Source organism: Leptonychotes weddellii, chromosome 3, assembly GCF_054177405.1.
Source record: "Leptonychotes weddellii isolate Sample4059 chromosome 3, ASM5417740v2, whole genome shotgun sequence".
Taxonomy (NCBI): Eukaryota; Metazoa; Chordata; class Mammalia; order Carnivora; family Phocidae; genus Leptonychotes; species Leptonychotes weddellii.
This window is the reverse complement of record NC_138371.1, coordinates 57,393,507-57,406,240: the sequence shown is the minus strand read 5'-3', so window position 1 is coordinate 57,406,240 and position 12,734 is coordinate 57,393,507. Positions and strand designations below refer to the sequence as shown.

General features: G+C 40.5%; 1 protein-coding gene and 1 pseudogene across 4 annotated transcripts in view; both read right to left on the bottom strand.

Moving 5' to 3' along the window:
• The window catches only part of ABCB11 (ATP binding cassette subfamily B member 11), an 84,454-nt gene extending 72,524 nt beyond the window's left edge, over positions 1-11,930 (bottom strand). For 2 of the 4 annotated variants that reach the window (XM_081814247.1, XM_081814246.1), the window contains exons 1-3: positions 11,708-11,928; positions 4,205-4,254; positions 2,354-2,375 (exon numbers count right to left, since the gene is read on the bottom strand). Coding sequence is in view for 2 of the 4 variants with exons in the window: in XM_081814250.1 (XP_081670376.1) it covers positions 2,354-2,375; positions 4,205-4,280 (98 nt within the window). In the remaining 2 variants the exon portion in view is untranslated. Of the gene's footprint in view, positions 1-2,353; positions 2,376-4,204; positions 4,308-11,707 lie in introns of all 4 variants that reach the window. The other 2 variants (XM_081814250.1, XM_081814245.1) reach the window with 2 other exon arrangements.
• LOC102736570 (ATP synthase F(0) complex subunit k, mitochondrial pseudogene) lies at positions 3,721-4,058 on the bottom strand (annotated as a pseudogene).
• Positions 11,931-12,734: the final 804 nt, after the last annotated feature.

Below are 12,734 nucleotides of genomic sequence, written 5' to 3'. Positions count from 1 at the left end.
AAAACTGTTGGACCTCAGCCTTGACCCTTAACCTGTTTCTATTTACATTTCATTGTAATGTAAATTGAGGTGGTTGGATTAGCTGATTTAAAGCTTCCTTCTAGCACTTAAAAATTTTACAACTGGGCGCCTGGGTGGCTCAGTTGGTTGGGCGACTGCCTTTGGCTCAGGTCATGATCCTGGAGTCCCGGGATCAGTCCCGCATCGGGCTCCCTGCTCGGCAGGGAGTCTGCTTCTCCCTCTGACCCTCCTCCCTCTCATGCTCTCTGTCTCTCATTCTCTCTCTCTCAAATAAATAAATAAAATCTTTAAAAAAAAAAATTTTACAATTACATTAAATAGTATTGATATGATGGGAAAGTTTTAAAAACTCCCATACTTCCCATAAAATTGTATTTCCTTAGTATTTCTTACTCATTTCATTTCTCATAAAGTTGTATCTAACCCATCTTTGACTGTCTCAACTCCAGGGATCTCTACTTCACCTGAGTCATCCATTCATGGATACACCCTGGACCTTTCTTTCACCAGAAACTACTCCATTGGCATTCTGGGATGGCCTATGCATCCTGTTTTGTCACTTCCTTCCTCCTTCTACACCTATTTGTCATCTTAGTTGAGGTCTGCAGTCCCTTAAACCCTCATTAATTTACAAATGTTAAAACCCCATCAAGATTGTGCTTTCTTCCCCATGCATCCCAGATCCCACACCAGCCATTTGGACTACATTCTTACCATCATCCTTAATCCTTTTCCCGACTACATCTTTGGAAACTCCATCTCTGCCTCCATGCAGCTGTTTGCCCCGTCCTCCCAAAGCCAGGCTGTGGGGCCTGCTGGAGACAAGCTTTCCATCATGTGAACTGATGCCAACACATGCCATGCCTGACAGTCAGCTGCCCTAAGCTTCCCCTCCAGCTCAGAGTAGAATCCCAAGTCCTTGCTGAGATGCCCAAGGCCCTCCACGGTCCGGCCAATTGGCTCTCTGAACTTGGCTCCTCCTACTGCACTCCAATTCTCAGCACCCGAGCCACTTGGCCTCTTTGCTGACCTTTGTTCAGGTCAAATTTATTCTCACTTCTGACCATTTGCACTTGCTGTTTCCTCTCGCCAGAAAGCTCTTTCTTCAGATACCTGCATGACCAACCCCCTCATCTCCTTCAGACTTTCCCTCATAACTCACCTTCTCAATGGGACCTTCCCTGGCCAAAGCCTTTAAAATTTCAACTTTCTCCCCACATCATTCCGTATCTCCATTCCATGTTTGCTTTTTTTTTTTCTTAGAAAGAAAGTGATAGATTATTACTAGCTACCATGCTATATATCGTATTTATTTATGGTGCATATTATGTCACCCTCACTAAAATGTAAACTCCTCAAGGACAGATGTTTTGACCCATTTTGTTCTTTTCTGTATCCTAAGCCCTTGTAATAGTGCCTGCACCTGGTAGGCACTTAATTAATATTTGTGAAATGAATGGATGAATGAATGAATGAATGAATGAATATTATCTCCAGTCTTAGCTCAATCTACAGCACTGTACTTCATCTGTCTACAGATTGTTCCATTTGCCTCCACAGCTTTCTCAAACTTTCACCATGATCTTCTCATTCTACATTACCACATGTATCAGAAGATGGATCCATCTCCTCTAAAAACTGAAGAATTCACTCAAACTTCCTATTCATTCTCTCATTGCCATTCATCTACACCCACACCTGTTTTCATTTTTTTTCTACCCAGTGAGAAAAGCGTGGTTCTTCTAGGCCCAGGCTGACCCTAGCACTCTACTTACTTAGATTTTCTTATATAATTACTTAGAATTTCCTTTATAACTTCAACCTCTGCCTTCCTACCACCTCTTTCTAGGAACTTGCCTGGTGCCTGCCTTCTGTCTTCTCAGGTTAGACTCTGTCTAGTCCTACATTTATACCAATGTATGATTAACTGACATTTTTATGTGAGAATTTAAACTCTCAAACTAAAGAGAAGTATCTAGTAATTAAATTTTAGGGTTCTTGTATTTGTCTATGGGAAGAATTTGAGGTTTATGGATCTCCCCTGTGCTCATGAAATCATAATTGTTCAACTTTTCCTCTGCCCATTTAGGTTAGAAATTCTGTGGTGTTGCTGGATACACGGAGGAGATTTGGACCCAATACAGAAGGAATATTTCAAAAGGTTTTTGAAATCAATTACAGCAATGTTTTAAAGAGAAAAGGAATGGATTACCCATGCCATTTTATAAGAAGTACAAGATGCATGAAAATATTATCTCTGTTTTGTGCCTTTAAAAGGAATATTAGGGAGCTATTCTAGAAAAGATGATGTATTGTTGAAATAGTCACTTACCTTGAATTCTTATCATTGTTATCTGTCAGGATAAAAACAATGCACAAAGCAGTTAATAATGACACAACAACATAGTCATTAACAATTTTGCTCCAGGAAAACATTCCCATAAATTAGCTTTATTCATGGAACACAGCAAAATGACTATTTGCCTTTCTCTCCTTTTTTTTCATTCTCTCTCTCTCTGTCTCTCATTACACAAGAAAACACTCTGTCAGGTTCAGGACTGCTAGCTTGACTACATTTTTCAATATTTCTACAGGATATGACATATTTGTATTTTCTGAATGTCAACAGGAGACCAGCATTTTTAAATTAGCTGAATAAAATCTAATTTTTTGAACTACTGAGTAAAATAAGTATTTATTGTTTTGTTTCTTAGAAACATGAGAATTTATCTGTTTAAAATTGAGACTACAAATTAACTAGACAGTAAGATGATGTTGACAATCCCATGCCAGGAGAAACCACAGGATTGAGCTGGATATGATTTTCCCCAGCACAGATGGGAGCAAATGGAGGGTAGGCAGTGAAAGTGGGGTACAGGGTCATGGGTGTAGGGAAGAAACAGGGAAAGGAATTTCATGGTGTTAATGTCAACCACCGCCATGGGACAACACATCCTGATTCCCTGGCATTTTAATTAATTTAATTTAAGTAAGAGTAAAGAGACATTATAGCACAGATAGAGATTAAATATCTTGGGTTTAGGAATCAGAACTGGATTAGGATGATGGCTCCATTAATTATTGGTTATGTAATCTTTGCCAAGTTTTAAAAAATTTATTCAAGTCTCATTTTTTCTTCTGTAAGTTGTAAAATCATAGGATTTGTTTAAAAAACTAATAATTGCGGGGCACCTGGGTGGCTCAATCGGTTAAGCGTCCGACTCTTGGTTTCAGCTCAGGTCACGGTCTCAGGATCCGAGATGGAGCCCCCTCAGTTGGGCTTCCCCTCAGCATTCAGTGGGGAGTCTGCTTCCCCTATGTCTTCCCTCTGCCCTTTCCCCTGCTTGGGCACTCTCTCTCCCTCCCTCAAATAAGTAAATAAATCTTTAAAAACTAATAATAATAATAATTGCTTGGAATCACTTGTGCTCACTAGATGTTAGGTACTAATGTATGGGTCCTCTTTCCCATTATCTCATTCTGGCCAGCATAGTCTTGGTAGTTTCTCACTAAATAATTACTACTATAATCAATTACAACAATAGATGGATAAAGGCAATAATAATAACCAGTGCTGGATATTTATAGATGAGATACTTTCATTCACCCACACTTTGTGTGGTTTCTTTTTCCTAGGTTCTTAATTTATTGTACAGGTTGAGTATTACATGATGAGTTGACATTAGCTTCTCCAGGCATGGGAACTTAACAGGTGAGGTACAGTTTAAAATCCGTTTATGCTGCTTTCACAGCTGGTGCTTTTTTAGACCTTAATTTGAAGTATAAGACCATCAAAGCAATGCCTCCATATGTAGCCAGTACATAATTCATTCTACCTGTGAGAGTATAAGAGTTGAAACATGTTTTGATATCAGTGAAATGGAATTGGGCATTAGTTTCTGGACCTGCCATGATTTCAGTCTTGCAAAAGGTACCAATTCCACTGGTGTGTCCTTCAGTGTACGCAGCCACCCCGCATTCACCCACACTTCATGTGTTTTTACCTGTCATTTTCAAACATTCCATTACATTGATTCTGGAGCGAACCACCCATTTGTGGGTAAGAAATGCATCCAGTAATTGTTCTCCATATTATTGTTGGTTTTCTTCTGCCCCTTGAAAGTTCACTAGCTTGTCTAACCTCTTTTTATGTAAGAGACAGTAAGAGAAAAAGTCCACTTACGGAAGCTTTCTGACTCTAAACCATAATTGTCCTCTCCAAATTTCTTCACACTGCAAAGAATTACTGAGTCAGACATGGTGACTGCAATCTGCAGTCAATAACCCTATAAAATAAAATAACCATTGTAATTATTTATTTTCTCTTCTTTAAACAAAGTAGTCAAATGAAAGAACAGTTTGGTGCAAGAAATAACTTTCACTAACAATTTCAATCTTCACTAAAAAGCAGATTTTTTAATTGGTCAATAACTCCATGAAAGAGTCAATTATTAAGAAAGATAAAGCCAAACCATTGATTATGGCTTTCTCTAGTTGATGAATGGATAGTTACTTTTTATTTGTTTGTCCTTTCTGCTTGTCTATCCTTCTATCCTTCTTTCCATCCTTCCTTCCATCCCTCCTTCCTTCCATACTTCCTTCCTTCCTTCCTTTCATGAGTAAAAATAAAAACCACTAGAGCAGCACAACCAACTGGTGACACTCTTGGGTCAGTGTCTGGAAGGACAACACTTAACACTGGTGAGTAGCCTGCAGTGCTCCTTTGTAAATGCATCTTCAAGATCGAGGATATGGTAAGTCCAGCGTGGACCAGGGGAAGAGCTACTCACTCATTTTCTAAAACAAGTTTAACCTTGGCATCAAAACAAACAAGAATGTTATAAGAAAAAATAGAATTATAATTACTTTTTGAAAATAGATTTAAAATTGCTACATACGTTAAGTATAATTCAGCAGTTCATGAACAAAATATAATGAGCAATGTTGATCCCAGGAACGCAATAATCATTTACTAAAAAATATGATCATTTTGATAGATGCAGAAAAGGTATTCAATAAAAATCAATATCCATTACTGATTTCTAAAACCCCATAAAATTAGAGAAATCATTATCTACAACTCCAATGAATAGATTTTGGGTAATGATCAGCAACGAATACTAAGACCATTAACTGAAATCCTGGCGAAGATTCAGTATCTAGTAGTACAAAGTATTGCAAAGATGTAGAGGGAAACATTATATTAAGTCATTATATCTCCTTAAGCTCCTCTTGGCTCCCACCATTTCTCATACTTTCCTTGTTTTTGATGACCTTGACAGTTTTGAGGAGTATTGAGCAGTTATTTTGCAGAATGTCCCCTAAAATGGGACTGATATTTTTCTCAGGACTTTTCTCAGGATTAGACAGGGGTTGTATATTTTGGGGAGGAAAACCACAGAGGTCAAGTACCCTTCTCATTACATCTTATCAAAGGTACTATCAACATAATAGTACCAATCAACATGATTTATAAAAAATAAATTTTAAAAAATAAAGTCAATATTAAGAAGTAGAGTGAGAAACATCATTTCATTAAGCAATTTAGGAGGTCAGTAAATTTTTAAAAAGTACATCAACTAGATTCAAAATTCTTTTATTTAACAACAAAATTTATTCACTATAGCAGTATTACATTCAGAGAATGCAATGCTCACAGGTTATATCATTTTTGAAATTTTAACCAAAAATTTATCTTTCAAAAGGAAAAAAAATACTTGGATAATGAGAAAATAAGAATACTTTAACAATAGTTGTAATATTACATCTAATTTTAAAATAACACTTTTTTAAAAAAAATTCAGTATTCAATGGTTTTTTTTCCTGGCTTAGCTCTTCATTTAAAAAGGTTTCTTTCCACTGGTGTGCAAATATTTGGCAGCACTTAGAGACCGGTGGTGTAGTATCTTGTCCATGAACTTCAGAGTCTCGCAGATCCTCTGGCTTCTCTCCATGTTGTTGCATATGTTTTTTAACCTCTCTCCAGGCCCTGTTCTCCATCATTCAAGTCAGTGGTGGTGACGGTGATAAAATCTGCCTTGCAGGACTAGTGTGAGAATGACATGAAACTGTGTCTGCACATCAGTTGGCACAAAGGGAGAAAACAGCTAACATTCCTTTTGGCCTCCAAGCTTACAAACTGTCTTCCTACCCACCCCCTCTGGGGTCACTTGCAGTAAGCCACCCTCTATCAAGGAGGAGAATGATGATCAACCAACCTACTCTCTTCATTTCCTCTGTCTGTGCCCTCAGCAATTCTGTACAGTTGTTTTCACATTGGGTTTGCTTACATTTCACTTCTTTCAGAATGCAGTGATTTTTGGGATCTCTATTTTACTATTAAAGAGTAATATGCTCAAACACAAAAATTCATCTATAACATGGATTTCCTGAAAAACAAACTGAGGGTTCTAGAGGGGAGGGGGTGGAGGATGGGTTGGCCTGGTGGTGGGTATTGAGGAGGGCACGTTCTGCATGGAGCACTGGGTGTTATGCACAAACAATGAATCATGGAACACTTCATCTAGAACTAATGATGTAATGTATGGGGATTAACATAAGAATAAAAAAAATAAATAAATAACATGGATTTCCATCCCCTAGCATTGACAGTGCCCTTCAGCCAAAGACCACCGGGAGCACAACTGTAGTTGAACAATCTGGATTTATTACTTATTTCAGTGAGGAAGAACATGTGGTGGAGATCATGGGGGCCTCAGTAAGAGGGTGTTAGAAAGAATATCTTTATAGGACTTGAGCTTCAGTTAGGTGATTTGGGAGAGGATCCAAGAAAGTGGGGGTTTGCTCCAGATTGGATGCTGTCAGAAAGCCAGAGATAAAATGAAACAAAGCAAGGCCAGTCCATAGTTTTGCCCAAGCACAGGCAAAAACAAGGTCATTATGCAACCCCCCAAAATACCAAACATCCCTCTGTCTTGCTATGAGTGACTATTTAGGCACCCAATCATGAAATTGCTCTTGCTTATGATATTTTCCAGGAAAGGCGATGTTTCCAGATGTTAGGTGAATTGCCTCATATCATTATAAGCATAGAATGAAATTCTGGTATATCATTAGACCATGTGTTCTTCCACTGGTTAATTCCCTTTTTATTAGATGAGATCCTGGGAAACATAGCAGATGCTGGAAAGTATCTCCGATAGTTTCTGAAACCCTGGGAACAGAGTGGGAATCTAGTTTTCAGTGATAAACAGGTTTGTTTCACAGGGTTGCAAGAGTGTGTCTCCTCCTCACCAGGTACATTCCACGATTTAAGCATGCTATGGTGTTTTGTCACATCATTTCCCCATCAATATCAGCAGGTGTAATGTCATCTAATTCTACTCTCTCGGCTGTTATCTATAGTACCTAAGCTAACAATTTTGTTCTTGAGCTTCCTAAAGTGTGTGAAGGCTTCTTGGGTATCACACATTGCAGGAAGCTTTAATTAAGTTTTCCCAACAATTTACAGTAACAAAATTTTACTTTAACCACACAAAAGAACTCAGAATTGAAAATAAGGTACCATGCTATTTTCTTTTCACTCTGCCTTTTCATAAAGTAAATGATTTTAATCTGCAAAAAATCTCTTTGGAAACAGATTGAGAATTTTCAAGTCTTCCATGAAGATGGTCTTTCAATAAACTTAGAAAATCTAGGAGTTGAAAGCCAGAAATCAAGATTTCTAAGCACTGACTAGCAGACTTTGGCCACCTAATTGTGGAATCCCCCAAGAATTTTTAATTGTCCATGCCAGCACCACCGTCCCTCTCTGCTAAATGGCATGTGGTCTATGTGCAGACTATCTGTACTTCTGTTTAACTATCCAGGGTTGAAGTTTACTTTTCTTTGATAAGATGTGTAATCTTATCAACACAGAGGACAGTCTCCTGACCTTTACTGGTAGACACATCACAGATAATTCTACTTTAGAACACTTGCAACAATATTCTGGAAGACCACTACTGGGGAGGAGAGAGAGAAGTCAGAAAGTAACACCTGGATGGGTTGCCTGACAGAACCTAGCACACAGACAAACCTCAGAAAGGGGATAAATAAGCAGTTCCATGGAGGACTTGAGGCTGTCAAAACTAGATGAGATAAAGTTCTATAAGCCATGTCAGGGACAAACCAAAAATCCAAAGAATATAAAATGTCAGTGTCCACCTTGGACCATTACATCAAGGCTGTTAAGTGTGACTTCAAGACACCAGTCTGGCTATTGATGCTGCAGGAGAGCTGAAAAAGAGAAAGAAGAAGAAAGAAAGAAAGAAAGAAAGAAAGAAAGAAAGAAAGAAAGAAAGAAAGAAAGAAAGAAAGAAAGAAAGAAAAGAAGAAAGAGAGAAAGAAAGAAAAGAAGAAGAAAGAAAGAGAAAGAAAGAAAGAAAAAGAAAGAAAGAAGGGGGAAGGAGGGAAGGAGGGAAGGAAGGAAGAAGAAAGAAAGAAAGAAGGGGGAAGGAGGGAAGGAGGAAGAAGAAAGAAAGAAAGGAAGAAAGAAAGAAAGAAAGAAAGAAAGAAAGAAAGAGGAGAGGGAGGGAGGGAGGAAGGAAGGAAGGAAGGAAGGAAGGAAGGAAGGAAGGAAGGAAGGAAGGAAGGGGAGAGAAAGAAGAGAGAAAAGAAACAGGTCAGGGGTGAAAATAGTTCTCCCAGAAGCTGGAATCCTTCCAGGCTGAAGATACAAATATAATAGGAGCATTCGGCCCACTGCCTGTTTTTGTAAAGAAAGCTTTATTGGAACTCAATCATGTCTATTAGTTTTAATTTTGTCTTTGGCTGTTCTTGTGCTACAATGGAGGAGTTGAGTAGCTGTGACAGAAACTATACTTACATCCCCCCACCCACCCACCAATGCTTAAACCATTTATTTTCTAGCCTTCTGCAGAAACTGTTTGCTGACTTCTGTATTATGAGGTCAGTCCAGGACAGCTTGGTGCCTGAGGAGAAATATTGCCTGATTTACCCAACCTAAAAATCATATGGAGCACCAGCCCTCCAACCTGCCCTGTCCTTGGGGAACTTACAGTGTGGCAGAGAAGACAGGTGCCACATAAGAAATGACAAGCCTGGTGATTGTGAGTGAAGGGATAGCATGAGCATCTCCTAAACCCTCAAGCAGAGGCCCTGCCCTGGTCTAGAGAGCTGGGGGAGGCTTTGGAGCCAATGCATTTTCAGCATGGGACATAAGAGATGAGGGTGAGTTAGCCAAGGAAACAGGAGAGAGAAAAGCATCCCAGCCAGGGAAGAGCACATGAAAAGGCCCAGACCCCAGAGAGAGCACGTAGGCTCAAGGACAGAAGAATGTCCAGTGAGTGTGAGGGAAAGTGGATGGACATCTCTGAAGGATGTGGCTGCTGGATTCCTCAGGGCCTCGTCTTTAACGCTGAGGACTTGGGACCTTATCCCAATGGCAAGGGAACTAATAAGGACTTTTAGGCAAGATAAATATATGATCATTTTTATACTTGTTAAAAAAAGCCAATGCTCTGATAAGGCTTGGAACTTGAGAGCCCACACACAGAGGGACTAGGAAATCTGGTTGGGAAGGGTGAAACATTCTGCCAGGCCAGGCAGCGGGCACCCTCATTTAGCAGGGCACGGACCACACAGTTCATCTCTCTCCCGGGCAGATAGGCCTGAGGCGACCAAATGAAATGGACTTGTGGTGCCCCACGGCTAAGCCATCAGTGCCCAGCTCCTGTCACTTTAGGCTCTTGTCGGTTCTCTACTCTACCAGGGTTTCATGTTTTCAGTTGTCTCTGGGGAGATTTGTTCTGCTTTCCATCTCATTTTCTCCCGAATACTATCTTTGAAACATGTTGATCTTGCTTCGACTGAATTCAGGAGGAAGAGGCTGAGGTTTGTCTCATCCAGACCAAGATAATAAGGAAGATCTAAATGCCCTACCAGCCATTGAGATGCTGGAGGGATAGCGAGGGGTACAAGGCCAGGCTCAGGGGTGGAGTGGCCTTCACCCCAGCCGAGAGCACACTGTGAATATTCTCCTTGGTTTTTCTCTTGTGAGGCCTTTCCTTTTGTAAAAGCTCTCAAGGCCGCCAGCACCACATGCTCCCCCTTCCCTGGGCTGCTCAGAGAGACAAGCAGAACTGCCCCTGGTCCTCTTGAATTTGAAAGTCACCTCCTAAGCCACAAATTCTGATTTTTTTTTTAAGCCCTGAAAATGCCTTTCACCGCTGACATGTAGAAATGCAAGTAGCGCACTTTTGATATTATTAAACCCAGCAAATGATTTGTTTCTCCCAAGGATCATTAAAAGGAGGAAAGTAATATTAGTTAGGCTAGGATAAAAATGAGGCCCCTTTCGCCCCGAGGGCTGCAGCTGATGGGCAAGGCAATGAAATGAAATGGAGGACTAAAGAATTGCTCTCAAACAAAAGAGTTTAAGGTCGACGTCACTCCCAGCTTTTCTTGGTCTCTACACGAACAGTTTTCCCATCTGTGCAAACCAACCCCCAACTCTAACACTTAATTCTTGCAATGGAACTTGGGCATTTTTTTTCTTTTTATTTTTTTTAGCAATTTCAGTGTCTTTTAAAACCACGGAGTGAGCAGGGTTGTTTTTTTTTTTCCCTTACACTACTTCCTAATCTATTTCCAGCATTCATCAGCAAATATTTGTCACCATTACTGTTAGTAGGAGGACACACAAATTATTCAAGGGCCTTACGATCAAGTGGGGGGCAGGGCATGTAATCAGTTAACTCCCAGGCAGGGAAATGCGGGCTCCGGAGATAACAGCAGAGGGTTGCAGAGCAGAGGAGGAGGGTACCCAAGTCTGGAGGGGTAGGGGGCGCATGGGGCTGAGGTGGGAGTGTGGCTGCACACAGAAAGAACTTCTATCAAACAAGAGCCTATAAATAAGTTAATACTTTACAAGTTTAATGATAACCACTATTACATCCCAATATTAAGAGTTTGGGGTGCAGTCATTATAATTTGTCTCTAATATGTCTAGTAAGCTAGTCTTCCCTCAAAACACTTGTAAATAGCACACTTTATTCCCGGATATCATCCGATATTTGATCGGCAGCCACATCCTTCAGAGATGTCCCAATCATCAGCAACATGTGATTTTTACTAGCTAGGGAAACCTAACACGGGGACGTAGATTCTAGAAACCAACCTTTCCCCACTCTAGCCACGCATCCAGAGCTCATATTTTTTAGTATCTAAATTATTGGAGAATGGGAGGATGAGGAGATGAGCATGGTGTTGGAGAAAAGAGAAAGCCGGTATCGTTCTCTATTAAACCAGCACCAGCTTTCTGGGATGGGATTTGTGGTTATCTGTGCAAATAGCACTGTGCTTTCATAAAGCCAAGATTTAAAAGTTCACTGGCTTTTTTACTTCGGGCAGATTATTTGGTCCATTCACCCATTGACACCACATACCCCATACACCACACACACACACAGATTCTCAAGACAGCTGATGCATAAAGCGGTACTGCTATAAATGAGACAGCGACCAAGAGCCATCTGCACTGTACATCACATTATGAAAGTATCAATGTACTCTGCGAGTTCCTACCCGAGCATTACAGTATTATCGCATCACAAGAGGACAGCCTTTAGCGAACCAGAAACACAACACCCCACAAAGTAGAAGCTGGAGGACATGGACTTGCAGACTGTAGTCCTCAATGCTATAGAGAATAGAAGTCACTTACCTGTGAGCGTGAACTTGAGGAAGCCAAAGAAACAAGAGACTCTACTGTGGAGAGTCAAAGGGTTTTACAACCTTTTCCAGCTTCAGTTTTCATCATTATAAAACACCGAACAGAATTCAAGCTTTTTGAAAACATTATCTATTTGCTGACAGGTCAATGCCCCGAAGGCTAACCCAAAGCACAGTTCAGTGACATCTGAGGAAAGGTTGAGCACACTGGAAACAATAACCCCAAACACAGTGTGCTTGGGAAGCCGTCCGAGGGCGCCAACAGGCTTTGGAAAGTGCAGATTCCCTTGAAAGGGGACACAGACCCCGGTGCGCCCCCTCCACCCCCCACCCCCCCCACCAAGAGCGCTGTGATTTTGGCTCCCTCCACCCCTTCTTTTCATCGGCCCTTCGTCTTAAGAAGTTACTGTAAAACAAACAAGACCAAAAACAAAAAACCTTGAGACTTTTCCCCTCAATTTGAAATATTACTCTTGGAAAATCCTTACGTTGCAGGCCCCTGATATTTCTGTTGCATGGAGATAGATAACCTGGAAGAGCACCTGAAACAGCCTTTTGCTCAAAACTCTGAGTGCTCACATGACCCTTGCACCCTGGCCTCCACAGTCAACGACCTCAGGCTCTACCCTCCAGAGGAAGCCTTGTGTAAGGAGAGATAAATGATTTTTTAAAAGGTTTAAATTAACAGAAATCCAAGTCAAATAAACACATATAGCTTCTCCAATGGCTTTGTGTACATATTAGAGACAAATCTGGATCTGTTCCTCCCCCTTCTTGTTAATTCTTCCATTTTCTCAAATGCTCTTATTTTTTCTCTCTCCTTGCCTAAGCTAATCCTTTCCTAAGTGCGCCTCACTCTGGCCTTCAGCGATGAATAATAATAGCCAATGTTGGTCAAGCCCTTGTTGGGTACCTGGCTCAGGTGAAGAGTTTTATTTGTACCCCTTTATTTGGATTTCTCAATAACCATAGGGGTTAGGTGCTATCATCATCATCCCCATCGTAGAGTTGAGGGAACT